Source organism: Acartia tonsa, chromosome 2, assembly GCF_053477335.1.
Source record: "Acartia tonsa isolate MP-2025a chromosome 2, ASM5347733v1, whole genome shotgun sequence".
NCBI classification, from domain to species: Eukaryota; Metazoa; Arthropoda; class Copepoda; order Calanoida; family Acartiidae; genus Acartia; species Acartia tonsa.
The window spans coordinates 57,679,429-57,693,220 of record NC_137261.1 but is presented as its reverse complement, the minus strand read 5'-3'; the positions used below and the strand labels follow the sequence as shown (position 1 = coordinate 57,693,220).

The following is a 13,792-nucleotide window of genomic DNA, read 5'->3' as shown; positions in this document are numbered from 1 at the left end:
AATAATCATGAAACTTTTAGGCCCATACGGAACAGGGAAGACCTTCACCATCGGAGCGGCGCTACAGATGTTGCTACGGGATACAGCCAGCAAAATTCTGGTGTGTACTCATAGCAACAGCGCAGCAGATCTATACATCAAGGATTATGTCCATGCTGCTATTACCAGAGGAGATATTAATAAAAAGGTTAAACAATCTTTATATAAAATTAACTAGATCTCTGTCTGTCTGTACCGAAGGATCTCACTAACTGCTGTACTATTATGGTTCTCCTGTACAGGGTAGCTTCTCATGGGTCCTGGAATCGCCTGTAGAAAAAAATCACCCTTCCCCACCAAAAGAAATCACCCCCTCAATTTTTTTAAATTCTAAAATAAAAATTAAGTTGTAGAAATAATCCCCCCCCCCCCCCCCCCCTCCTAGTCGCTAGTTTAATTATAAAGTAGATAAAAAATAGTAATTTTACTTTGGCCAATACTAGGTACATTTTTCGAGAGAAAAATTGTTGTTAAAAAGTAACGAGAATATTATAAAACTTAAGCCACAGCTATCCTCAACAGTTTAGCGGATTTATAAACAACACGCTCCAAGCGGTCAATGGATCCTAAAAATAGACATACTTGCTGAATCATACCTGGTTTTACCTAAATTATACCTGCTCCTTCTTCGGGTCTATAGGCTTTTAAAGATTTTCACTTAAAATACCATATTATTTGACTTAAAATAGCGTTCGACAAGACATCCTGTAGCTGTTTATAAGTTTTATTACAAAAAAAGGAGTCATTTGTATTTAATATATTGATAAAATTGTTAACAGCTTTTTCTTCTACCATTATTTACAGTGTTTGTTTTTATACAAAATTACCATTCAAATATCAGAATGTTAATTTATACATTCACAAAACTTACTACTTAACATTATAAGATTACTAATTGGTCAACCTGATCCTCTAGGGAAGGCGGGGGAGGAGGAAAATAGCCTACCATAACTAAAAAAAATTTATTGTGCTTTCTTGAATAGTACAACCTAACAACTTTTCAGATCTTAAGCTTTATAAAAAAAACTGGCTAATGTGAAGGAAACAAAGTTGCGGTTTTCGTTATATTTTCACATTAGCTTTTATCCTATTTCTAGCTCCTGCTAGTGCTCTAACCCCGCGGGGCCAATTGCCTAACCTTGCGGGGCAATCGCCTAACCTAACCTAATATAACCTTTCAAAAGCTACTGTTAAAATACGACGAAACCTGCAACTTCGTTTCCTTCGCATGACCCAAAACAACTTACTACTTTATGAAGTAGGATTGGTGACATTATGACTACAGTTTTAAGCTGAAATAGATATCAAAACAAAATATGAAATGTAATTAGTAAATTACAGTGCAGTAAGAAAAATATTTTTAGAAAATGATCTAGTGTGCGTTTAAATCTCCAGCTAGTCAAGAATAGCGGTTCCTAAAAAATAATTATATTGCCTAAGATTACAGTATGATATACTAACATGAATTCAGGATCAAATTTTTTTATTGGCACAGATGTAAATGTATTTTATACCTACTTATTATATTTTTTAAAGTTTTAAGGTTTTTTTTGTTTGTAGCTAGCTTAAGATTTCAATAACTAATGAATTGATTGAATTCTCGAAATAATGGAAAATTTAAATCGGTCTCAGAATGGTTTTAGGCTATTTTTCTGCCTTTTCCTTCCATTTTGAATACAAATCCCCTGGATGTTAAAGGGCAACCATATGTTTATTTATAGTAATAAAAGACATGTAACAATTTATGGAAAACAAAAGTAGCAGCATGTTTATCACAAGGTGATTTTTATTTTTTGAGGAATAAAAGTAGTGCTTAGTTTAACCCACTATCCTCTGTTCGCGCGTTTTTGTGCTGTGAACTACCATCTAATACATATTTAATATTATTTCATAAATCTAAAGACTGTTGACCTGCTGTTTATATACTTACTGATAACTGCATCAAATATTTTTGGTATATAACGCCCAACACCAATGATAAAAATAGAACATTAAATTATGCATTACTTTTTATCATATCAAAAGATAAAAATGATAATTGTGAAACTTGACAAGAAATTTATCTTTTGCATACCGATTTTCAATAGTATGCTATAATTAATAGCAAAGAAATTTACAATCATCTAAAAGATTAACTGTATTTTTATCTTGAGGAAAAGTTATAGGCTAGAGTACTTACCTATATAATTGAAGTTTTACTCCAGGCATAATATAAGAAAATGTTAGAAATATGATCAGCTTATTTGACTTCAAATTAAGTTAGCAGAGTATACTTAACATAAATACATCTATGTGTTTTAAGTTTTTAATAGCGAAAATATTACCTAATTGGGGTGAGTTTATCCTTCGATTACAAAATCCGCGCGCTTGTCATGGGAGCTCTACCGCCCACTGTTGGATATTCATTTAAGTAACATTCAACAGACAACCAACACTTTGTCTGAGAAGGGAAAGGGGACATTGGGCTGTAGCAAAAGTTTTAATATAGTGTTTTCTTATTTGTTAGCTTACAACTTTGGAGACTTTTATTAAGTTTTGATTGATTGGTATTTAAGTTGAGTTTCCAAGCTTTTCAACCACTAAGTGCAAGCTAAATAAGGGGTAAATTTGTGTATTATCATTGGGGATTTACATCACATTATAAGTCATTGTCTTATCTCTTTAGATGCCTGTCTCCCTACTCTAACTATTTATGCCGCACCCCTAATATAGTAACAGTAGGAACTATTTTTAACTTCTTTATTTGTACCGCGAACCTATCACATCCCCAACGAAGAGCGGCTGCGCTACATGACGAGCCATAGTTGCGGATTAGTAGCAGAACTACTTTATAATTCATCTTGTCTGTCAGTCCATAACAATATGGTAAAATTTAATTTTAACCAATACTATTTCAGATAGATAAGTCATTTTTTGTGAAGATATCCCTTAACAAAAAGTAACAGCATACAACTTACTTTGTCTGTCAGTCTGTTGGTCATGCTACATTTTTTATATTGATATTTAAGGGTTTCTCGGTTTTCTTATATATTCTCCTATCATTCTTTTCTTTATTTCTATTCCTCTATTTCCTATTTATTATGACAACTTAACTGATCATTTACTTTATAATTTACTTTGTCCCACCATTATATTTACGTTTTTCTTGAGGTTAACCTTGTTAAACCTTATATTAGATAAAATTACTTTAGTCTTAATACTATACCTCTATCATTAACTTAGTTTTTACTTATCCTCTCAACACTTTCTTATTTTCTCGTCAACTCTTTCTCATGGTTTTAATTTCATGAAATATGGATAGAAACGGCAGAGGGAACCATTAACAATTATATCGGTTAGATTTAAATCTAATAAAAGACTTTTGGATGGCCTTAAAAGAAAATAATAACATCTTTTTTGTATTAAAACTAATAAACAGCGACAGGATGTCTTGTCGAACGCTATTTTTAAGTCAAATAATAGGGCAATTTAAGTGAAAATCTTTAAAAGCCCATAGTCCCGAAGAAGGAGCAGGTATAATTTAAGTAAAACCAGATATGATTCAGCAAGTATGTCTATTTTTAAGATCCATTGACCGCTTGGAGCGTGTTGTTTATAAATCCGCTAAACTGTTGAGGATAGCTGTGAAGCATAAATGCCAGTAAACAGGTCATTTCTACTTTTTCATTTAGTTTGTTGGTTAAACCTAATTACTAAGATATAATAACTTTCCATTTTAAAATCTAAAAGAAAAACTTTATAAAGCCAAACTATTTTTTTTAACTGAAAAAGATGCAAAAAGTACAAAATGTGAAGAAAAAAATTACCTAAATATGCATTTCAGCATTATATTTTGTCTTCTTTAAATTACAATGTACTTTTATATCATATTTTATATGCACATACTACCAGGGATATAAAGGGATAAGACAATGGCCGATATGTTGAAGCACATCCCCAATGATGAAACACAAAGTTGCCCCTTCCGTAGATTTCAATTACTGATTGAAACGTTTGAACTTTGGACACTCAACTAAATGAACCAACGAAGCAAAATTCAATAGAAGTCCCTAAAGTTGTTAATCCGACGAATAGGAAAAACTTATTAAAAAACTTTGGGGACTAGTATAATAACCCTCCTTCCCTGACATTGTATACACTAAGAAATAAAAAGTTTGTATGGTAAATATAATTATAAGAATGATGCATGAGTGAATTTCAAGCCTAGCATGCCACTGGGCTAGCTACATATAGAATAGGTCAACAAATAATCGAATAGAATAATAACAAGGTTAGTTGTATGTCCCCATGAAAAATTTTATGCTCAAGATGGTTTTAAATCTAAAAAAGTGCAAAAAGGACACCAAAAATCGTGTTTATTTAAATTTATAGGTATTTTTGACCTGTTAGAAAATCCTAATGCCTCCATTGAAATATTTAGGGGGAGGGGAGGCAGATGATAAAGAGTTAGAGAGGGGTAGGATTAGGGTTGGGCCGGATACTTTTTTGGCCGGATACCGGATACCGGATATCCGGCCTATTTCAAATGCCGGATATCCGGTAACCGGCCGGATATCCGGCCAACGCCGGATATCCGGCAAATATCCGGTTATCCGGCCAAATTACCGGATATCCGGCCGGATAACCGGCCAAATTACCAGATATTAAAGAAGCAAAAAAAAATTTCATCAGAAATCTTACATAAATTTACATAAAGTTAAACTTGTTCAGAAAAAATGTACTTCTAGCTTCAATAAACAGAAAATTATAGCCATTTAAAATTTAAAAAGCAGAGATTTTTGGTGTAAAGTATAAAAAATTATAGAGCCGGATATCCGGCCGGATAGTTTCAATATCCGGTATCCGGCCGGATATTGAAAATGGCCGGATATCCGGCCGGATATCCGGCCACACCGGATATCCGGCCCAACCCTAGGTAGGATACTGGTAGAATCCATAAAGGTTATATGTTATAAGTAAAAAACAGTAGTAGAACGATAAAAATTTATGTTAACTTTTACAAAAATTTTTGTCTATAGTTCTTTTCAATAAGAAATACACATATTTAGTGAATGTTATCGTTCTACTACTATTTTTAAGCCTGAAAACACACACCTTTACGGATTCTATCAGAAACCTACCCCTCTCTTTATAATGTCAATTTCTATACCTTCTGATAGACAGACCAGGAAGGGAGGGGACATTTGGCTATTTATTACACTAGTCCCCAATGTTTTATAATAGCGTTTTCTTATTCGTTTGTTTATCAACTTTGGGGGCTTTTCTTTATTGAATATTGATTGGTTTGTTTATTAGGTCGAGTGTTCAAACCTTTCAACCGCTAATTGTATTGTAATAAGGGTTTTTTTTTTAATGCAACCATCTCGTAATCAATGTATAAATGGCACTTAAAATTCGAATTTTGATCTGAAATTTTGCATGAGTAATTCTTGGTAGGTCTATTTTCCCTAAATCGAACAAAAAGTTGAAAAAGTAACAGCTAGCGGCTCAGCCGTTTAGCCGTTTTTTTGGCTATTTTTAGGGCAAATCTGTCATAAATTACGTAGAAATCAACTTTTTGAAACATATTTTTGCTTTAAATCATGTGAAATGATACAAAAAAAACATTTTTTAGATTTCTAGTACCAACAACTACCGGCTAGAACCGTTTGAAAACGTTTTGGAGGGAAAAAAAAGCATAATGTGGAGAGAGGTTTCGTGATGGATTTCCCTTGAAAATACCCAACAAATGGATACACGGCTGAGCCGCCAGCCGTTAGCCGCTACTTTTCCAACTTTTTGTTCGATTTAGGGAAAATAGACCTACCAAGGATTACTCATGCAACATTTCAGATCAAAATTCGAATTCTAAGTGCCATTTATACATGGATTACGAGATGGTTGCATTAAACCCCCCCCCCCCCCTTTCTAAAGAACGTTTTTTTATATATTATAATTGGGGATGTACATCAATTTATCGATCGTTGTCTTATCCCTTTGGATCCCAGCAGACAGACACACATTTCTTGTTTGTTTTAAATAAAACATTTAAATATTTTTCCAAATTTTCATCACCATCCTAGTTTATTCTAAACTGAAGATACAAATGTAAATGTGTGTGGTGTGTATTTTTAGTTAATAAATTGGTAAGATGGAAAGAGAATGGCTTGCATTGTAGCTGGGTAGTTGAAGAATATATGTTGAGCATTGTTCCTAAATAGGATGCATTTGCTTACTCTATACAGTGCTACATACATGATACCAGGAATCTAAAGGGATAAGACAATGACTGAAGTACATCCCCAATGATGATTCATAGAATTGCCCTTTCTGTAGTTTACAATTAGTGGTTGAAACGTTTGGACTCTGAACATAATTATGAACCTGAACTCTAACTTATTAAATAAATGAAACAAAATTCAATGAAAGTCCCCAAAGATGTCAAGCCAAAAAAATAAAGAGACGTTATTGTATAACTTTGGGGACTAGTGTAATAAACACAAAATGTCCCCTCCCTGGCTATATACATGCTAGGGATAAGCTAATGAAAGATAAATTTAAGTACATCCTCAAAGATGGATAGACAAAATTACCCCTTACGTATGTTAAAATTATTGGTATTAAAGTTTATACTAACTAATCCAAATTTTACTGTTAAAAGTCGGTCCATTTTCTGTAACCCTACCTACTGATTATAAGACTATCAATCAATCATGGATATTAGTCTAAAACCACCTTAGGACATTTCTAAAGCTTCCATAAAGAAGTAAAACCTATTTTGACCAATAGATCTAGAGATCTTTAGCTTTAGCCCAAATACCTTGCTTCTATATATTATAACTAGCGGCAACGCCCCTATATTAAGGGGCTCTGTATTCTAGTTAAAGTTTTAGTTACCTCAAGAAGAGAAAATGCTTTGGTTTTTCTTTTGACCAAAACTTTTATTTGTATTTATGAATATGATAGGTATATACCTATCTTTCTTTTTAAAAGCGAAGCTTTTCTATAATTAGGGTCGGTCCGTACGTCCGTCCGTCCGTCCGTAACGGATAGCTTTTTTCGCAAATTTAGGCATGTTAGAATTGTCCTATTTATTTCAAACTTTGCATGGTGATTCCTGTAGTAGTTAGATACGATTTAGAAAGCGTAGCAACTCTATAATCATTACCAGAATGTCCGTACGTCCATTTTAAACATGTTGATTTTTTTACTTTTTTAACAACAAATTTTTATGTGATCTAATAATCCGATTGATCTGATTTTTGGTATGCTGATTCCTGGGACAACAAAGTACAATATTATAAGCGGAGCAACTCTATAATCAAGTCCTAAAAATTTAAGTATGCCCATAAACATTATTCTGTATGAAGCAGTTTTTCAACAATGTTACTTACAATTTTGCTTCGATTCTTATACATTTATATTCTGATTATTCAGTTCTGACACTATACAAGTGTTAGTGTCCGTTTGTCCTACCGTTTCAGTGCTTCGCTTTTATGGATGTTGTCATCATTGTTAGTATATTTTTATATACCTATATAGTTATAATATATATGCACATTCTGCATTTTAAATGCAAAAATATTTCATGCAGTACATATACGCAATGCTTGATTTCATTGCGGAATTTCCCATGTAGCTTTTAGCAACATAGCAAGGGCATTCTTTGCCCCTAGAATCTAGTACATTTGCCCCAATTGGATGTCCCATGACTATGTTTAAAACTATGGTATGACTATATTACTACATTCCCTGGAAAGTAGACCCCAATCGGTTCAGCGATTACCGAGATTTTGTATTTCATACAGACTGTGATAGACAAACAGATATTGTATTTTATAAATCCTTGTAATAAAGTAAAAGGATTTCTGTCTGTGAGTACTGAAATGGATCTCTTTTACAGGATAGCTTCTCATAGGTCACATAAAGGTTTATAACTATTTTGGGGAAGGTACCACCACCTTCTTAAGAAAAATTACTAAAATAAACCTAAAAAATATTACTAACGCCATCTAGCGACTTTAAAAATATTATTTGGTAAACAGCTAGAAGCCTCTAGGGGCATAACCGCAAGTGCTAAATAAAAATCTAACTTAAAATATTTCTTTATTTCAGGTGTTGAGGATTTACTATCACAACCGTTGGGTAACAACTGTGCACCCTACTGTTCAGAAATACTGTCTCATTGCTACTGATGACGTCACAGGAATGAATATTATTATTTGGTTGGAACAGTATTTCAGGCTTATCAATAGAAATTTAAAAAATCAGGATTTACAGAGGAAAATACCAGTTACACCTTCTTTTTTATTAGTTTATTAGTTCAATAGTTTGGAAATTGCTAGTTTAAACCAACCAATCAGGATCTAAAGAGAAACATTGAGAAGAGGAGAGAAACATTGGACTTTTAAATTACACTGGTTCCATGTTCTTTTATTCGTTGATTGCAGTGTTTCCTCTCTCCATAAAGAGCGTTATTTTTTTCGCAAAATTCCGTAAAGTTATATGCAAGCTTCCAGGCAAATGCGCTTATTAGGTCAGACTGTTCTTAATTATGCGTTTAATTATACTATGCATTTGGTCAAAATTAACAACAGCATTAGCGCATTTGACTGGAAATTTTCAAAATATTTTGGGGTGAGCATCAATCTTATCGTCCATTGCATTATCCATTTAGAACAATAAACACTATCTTCCAACCGAATTTTAACAATCCTTGAATTACACAGGTACCCGATACTTTCGTAGTCCTCAACCCTCCGACTTGGAGGATGTAGACCTCGTGGTGGCCACCTTGTCAACCAGCAGGAGCCTGGCACAGATACTCAAGCCTGGACACTTCTCACACATACTTCTGGACGAAGCTGCCCAGGTATTATATTATTGTTGTTGCTACCCTGTCCACCAGCAGGAGCCTGGCACAGATACTCAAGCCTGGACACTTATCACACATACTTCTGGACGAAGCTGCCCAGGTATTATATTATTGTTGTGGCCACCTTGTCCACCAGCAGGAGCCTGGACACTTCTCACACATACTTCTGGACGAAGCTGCACAGGTATTATATTATTGTTGTTGCAACCCTGTCCACCAGCAGGAGCCTGGCACAGATACTCAAGCCTGGACACTTCTCACACATACTTCTGGATGAAGCTGCCCAGGTATTATAGTTTTGTTGTTGTTAATCATTATAATAAATTAACAGGATGTCTGTTTGTCTGTCTGTATGTTTGTACCTAAGAATCTCACAATAGATTTAATACTAACAAAACTGGTTTAATCGATAAAAACAAATTGATGTACATCCCCTATGATTATACACAATATTAACCCTTCTGTACATTACTATTAGTGGTTGACATGTTTGGTCGCTCAACTTAATGAAGCATCCAATCAAAATCCAATAAAAGTCCCCGAACTTATTGAGCCGACAAATATATTATAAGACTTTGGGGACTACTGAAATAAACAGCCCAATATCCCCTCCCTCCCTGACTATATGGGCCTCAGTCTAGGGAGGCCCAGACAGACACAAACTGTCAATATAAGTTAAGCAAGTAACTATGACACAAATAGTAATATCCAGGGATCTTAAGGGATAAGACAATGGAAAATAAATTGATATACATTCCTTATAATGATAAACAAAATTATTTCATCTCAAGATTGAAATTATTTTTTTTACAACTTAAGTTTAGACATTTCTAGTTTGAACAATATTGTTAAACACTAGGGTTGGGCCGGATACTTTTTTGGCCGGATACCGGATATCCGGCTGATTTCTAATGCCGGTTATCCGTCAAAAATAAGCCGGATATCATGTAACCGGATAGTTTTAATACCCGGTATCCGGCCGGATATTGAAAATGACCGGAAATCCGGCCCGACCCTATAAAACACTAGGTATAGGGGGAAGTGGTTAAATAACTGTATTTTCCTATCCCAATGGCGACTCTCAATTGGGTCTTTGAAAATCAACCATTGGTGTCGGAAATATAAACACAGCCAAGTAGCAGAAAACAATTTGCTAGCAGACAAAAATGGTCATTGGAAAAGGGGGAAGGTAGTTATCTGTATATAGATCTATTCTATAGATCTGTTGTTTGAATCAAACTATCAAGAATTAATTTAAAACCACGAATAAGAAGACAATGTTATAAATTTAAAACATTTAATATACACTTGTGGTAGCAGTATAATTTCCAGTCCAATGTCCCCTCCCTGCCAGGTAATGTCACTTTGCAAAATATATATTGTATAAATAAGTTTGAAAGTTAGATGTAATAGAATATGTAGAGTTAGAAAATGTAAATAAGAGATGTATAACTTATTTTATGTTGAATGTGCACTTTTACAAATATTTGAATCCTATTATATAAAGTAGTAGGCATTTTTTTGGTCTGTTGCAAAGGATTTCACAAACCGGTGATCCGATAAGGTTTTCTTTACAGAGAAGAGAAGCTTCTTATAGGTCCTGAGATGTTTTTTATAAATAAGTCTGGGTTTGATTTTATGCTATTTTCTGCTCTTACTCCCCTAGATGCTAGGGGCGCAGCTCTTAGTATAAATTAAAGTATTCTAAATTTTTACTTTTTAAAACCTAAAGCCTTAATTATTAAGTATTAGATGCAAATTTGGCAAGAAACAGATATATATTTGACAATATTGGGAGTACAAATGTCAGTGTTTGATGTATTTATGATGGCGGTTACTTTAAGTATAACTGTGTTTTTGGCGAAGATTTTTTCCCAATTTAAAAAAAAAATATTTTTATGTATTACTGAGTGAGTGTGTTAGTGTGTATTTTCAGCAAGATATCGTCAATAGTTGGTCCGATTGCCTAATATTTTATTTAAAAGCTTAGCATAGGTCCTGTTGACCCACAAGAAAAATCAACCCCCTATTTATGAAAAAAAATAAAAGGGTAAACCTCCCTAACCCGAAGCCACTGTTACTTCATCAAATAAAACATAGGTATAATACATCTTTTAAAACTACTGCCTAATGCATTTTACTTTTATTTCAGAAAATAAAAGTACATATACACCATTTTAATATAAATTCTGTAAAGTACATAAGTTTGTTATCTATCAAAATAAAATTTGTACTTACACTATTGAAATATATTTTGGCACCCAAACCTTTCAATATTTTTATTATGAAGTACACATTTATTACTTTTATAGGTATGGTTGTGTGTGTGGAAGGGGGGGGGGGGGAGTCCACCCTCAACTTTTATGTTTAGCTCTTAAAAGAAAAAGTAGAAAATGGGATGGGGTCATTTTTTAACCTTACCCAAAACAGTTATAAACCTTTCTGGACCTCTTAATAAACCATATCGGTTCAGTGATTATCGAGATCCTTCGCTACAAACACACACACAGAGACAGACGCATAGACAGCATGTTACTTTTATCAAAGGATAGATAGATATTTTTTATAGCATAACTTAAAGAGTATTTAGTTTTCTTACATTTGAATTTTTATCACGTCAAAGCCCGAAGGTTATTATTGACTTTTTATTTCCTTCTGAATAAAACTTTTTACATAAAGTAGGTAGGCATAATATTTTCTCTAGCTTCAAGGCAGGATGTATAATTCAGCTTAAGTTCAGACTCAACTCAGAGATAGAGGGGACAATGGGCTGTTTATTACACTAGTCCCCAAAGTTTTATGATAGCATTTTCTTTGGGGATTTTTAGTGAATTTTGAAAGGTTGGATCATTAAGTTGAGTGTTTATACGTTTCAACCAATAATTTTAATCTACAGAAGTGGTAATTTTATGTATCATCATAGGGGATTTACATCAATTTATCGGCCATTGTCTTATCCCTTTAGATCCCTGGTTTTAACTTCTCCCCCACCTCTCTTATTTTAACTTCCTTTCTTTCTCAAGGGATTAGGTAAACTTTATGGATTAAGGGTAAAGTATATAAATGCAAAATTATTTCCTTGAGACAGAATAGAATTTTAAAAGATAGAAGCATCTTGGGGCATTTAAGGGGGTATGAAGTCCACCTGCCCCACTCCCCATCCCCCTCCATTTTCAATTCTAGTTCTTAAATGTAAGGGGGGACAGGTACTTTTTTCTAGGGGAGATTTATCTTAGGTGTCTGAAGATACCCACCTCCAAAGTATTTAGTTAGAAACCTTCCTATGACCTATAAGAAGCTTTGCTGTAAAGGAGAACCATATCTGTTCAGGGGTTTGCGAGATCCTTTGCTACAGACTGAAAAAGCTTACTACTTTATATAATAGGATTACATTTATAAAAAATGTCACTACCAAATATTTTTACTTTGTATTACACAATACACATCCCCAAAGCCCTGATTAAACTAAAATGTTAGTTGAATCTGGTGTGTGGGGGAAAAGGTGGGTTATGTGTCAAATGTTGTGGTATCTCAATCATTCAAATTAGCTGAGTGCGAGTGTTTTAATGTGTCAAGAAAGTCTTGGTGTGGCAAAACTTTTTCTTCCAGTTTTTTGTTGTGAGAGTGGAATGGCCTTTCCATCTCAATATTTCAAGGTTGGGAATCCAGGGATCTAAAGGGATAAAACAATGGCTGATAAAGTGATGCACATCCCCAACGATGATACACAAAATTACCCCTTATATTTAAAATAGTGGTTTGAACGCTTGAACACTGAACTAAATGAACCAACCAATCAACCAACCAACGTTGTCAAGCCAACGAATAAGAAGCGTTATTATAAAACTTTGGGGACTATTGTAATAGACAGCCCATTGTCCCTTCTCTCTATGCTTGTTATGTAAGGTGGTGGCAGTCGCAAAATTTCTAATCAAACTTTCTTGGGTATTAGAAGGCGACAGTGTACAGATTATGAAATATAATATGCCTTACCTTAATTTGTTTTATGTAGAACGAGCGACTACGCCCCTAGAGGCATCTAAGCGCACTTGAGGTGGTGGGGGTTGAATTCTACCCCTCCATTTTAATTTTAGTTTTAAAAAGAAAAAGTAAAAAAGAAATAGTGGGGGGGGGGGCATTTATTCCAAGGGCGATTTCTCTTGGAAGGGTGTTAGTACACTCCCCCAAAACCTTCCCTGGACCTATGACAAGCTGCAATGTAAAGGTGAACAGGAAAGAGAAAGAACCCCCCCCCCCACAGAAAAATCCCCTAAAAAAGCAAAGTTTTCTTTTTATGTTCCTTGATATTTTTTCTCATTATTTTGAAATTAATGTTTTAGGCGTTAGAGACTGAAGCGATTATACCCCTGATCTTGGCTACAAATACAACAAGGTACGTATTAAGCACGTATTGTCTAGATTGTCCAGGGATCTTAAGGGATAAGACAATGTGCGATAAATTAATGTACATCTCCAATGGAGTTAAGAAAATTACGTGTTTATCAATCTTTGGGTACTAGAGTAATTTACAGTCCAATGTCCACTCCCTCCCTGTGATTACCATTAAAAAACATAGGGAGGAAGGGACATTTTAACTTAAAATACTTTTATTAAATACTAATGTTTAGTTCAAACTAATACTTTTCAACTAAAAAATTTTATGTAGAATAATAGTTATTTAGTTTTTGATTCTTAGGGATGTACATCAATTTATCGCATATTTTATTATCCTAAAATATACCTGTACAAAATAAAAATACTGCACAAATATATTATTTGTCCCCCCCCCCCCCCCCCCCAATCGTTAAAATTAAATTTCCCATCATTCTAACGGAATTTTGTGTCTGTAGATGAGATGATAAGTAGTTTTTTGCCGAAAATTTTGCTGAATATTTCCCC

General features: G+C 34.0%; 1 protein-coding gene across 1 annotated transcript in view; it reads left to right on the top strand.

Moving 5' to 3' along the window:
* The window catches only part of Helz (Helicase with zinc finger), a 90,373-nt gene that overhangs the window by 21,956 nt on the left and 54,625 nt on the right, over positions 1 to 13,792 (top strand). The window contains exons 14-18 of the mRNA XM_080151450.1: positions 21 to 187; positions 8,134 to 8,225; positions 8,749 to 8,811; positions 8,915 to 8,993; positions 13,234 to 13,286. Coding sequence (XP_080007576.1) covers positions 21 to 187; positions 8,134 to 8,225; positions 8,749 to 8,811; positions 8,915 to 8,993; positions 13,234 to 13,286 — 454 coding nt within the window. The remainder of the gene's footprint in view (positions 1 to 20; positions 188 to 8,133; positions 8,226 to 8,748; positions 8,812 to 8,914; positions 8,994 to 13,233; positions 13,287 to 13,792) is intronic.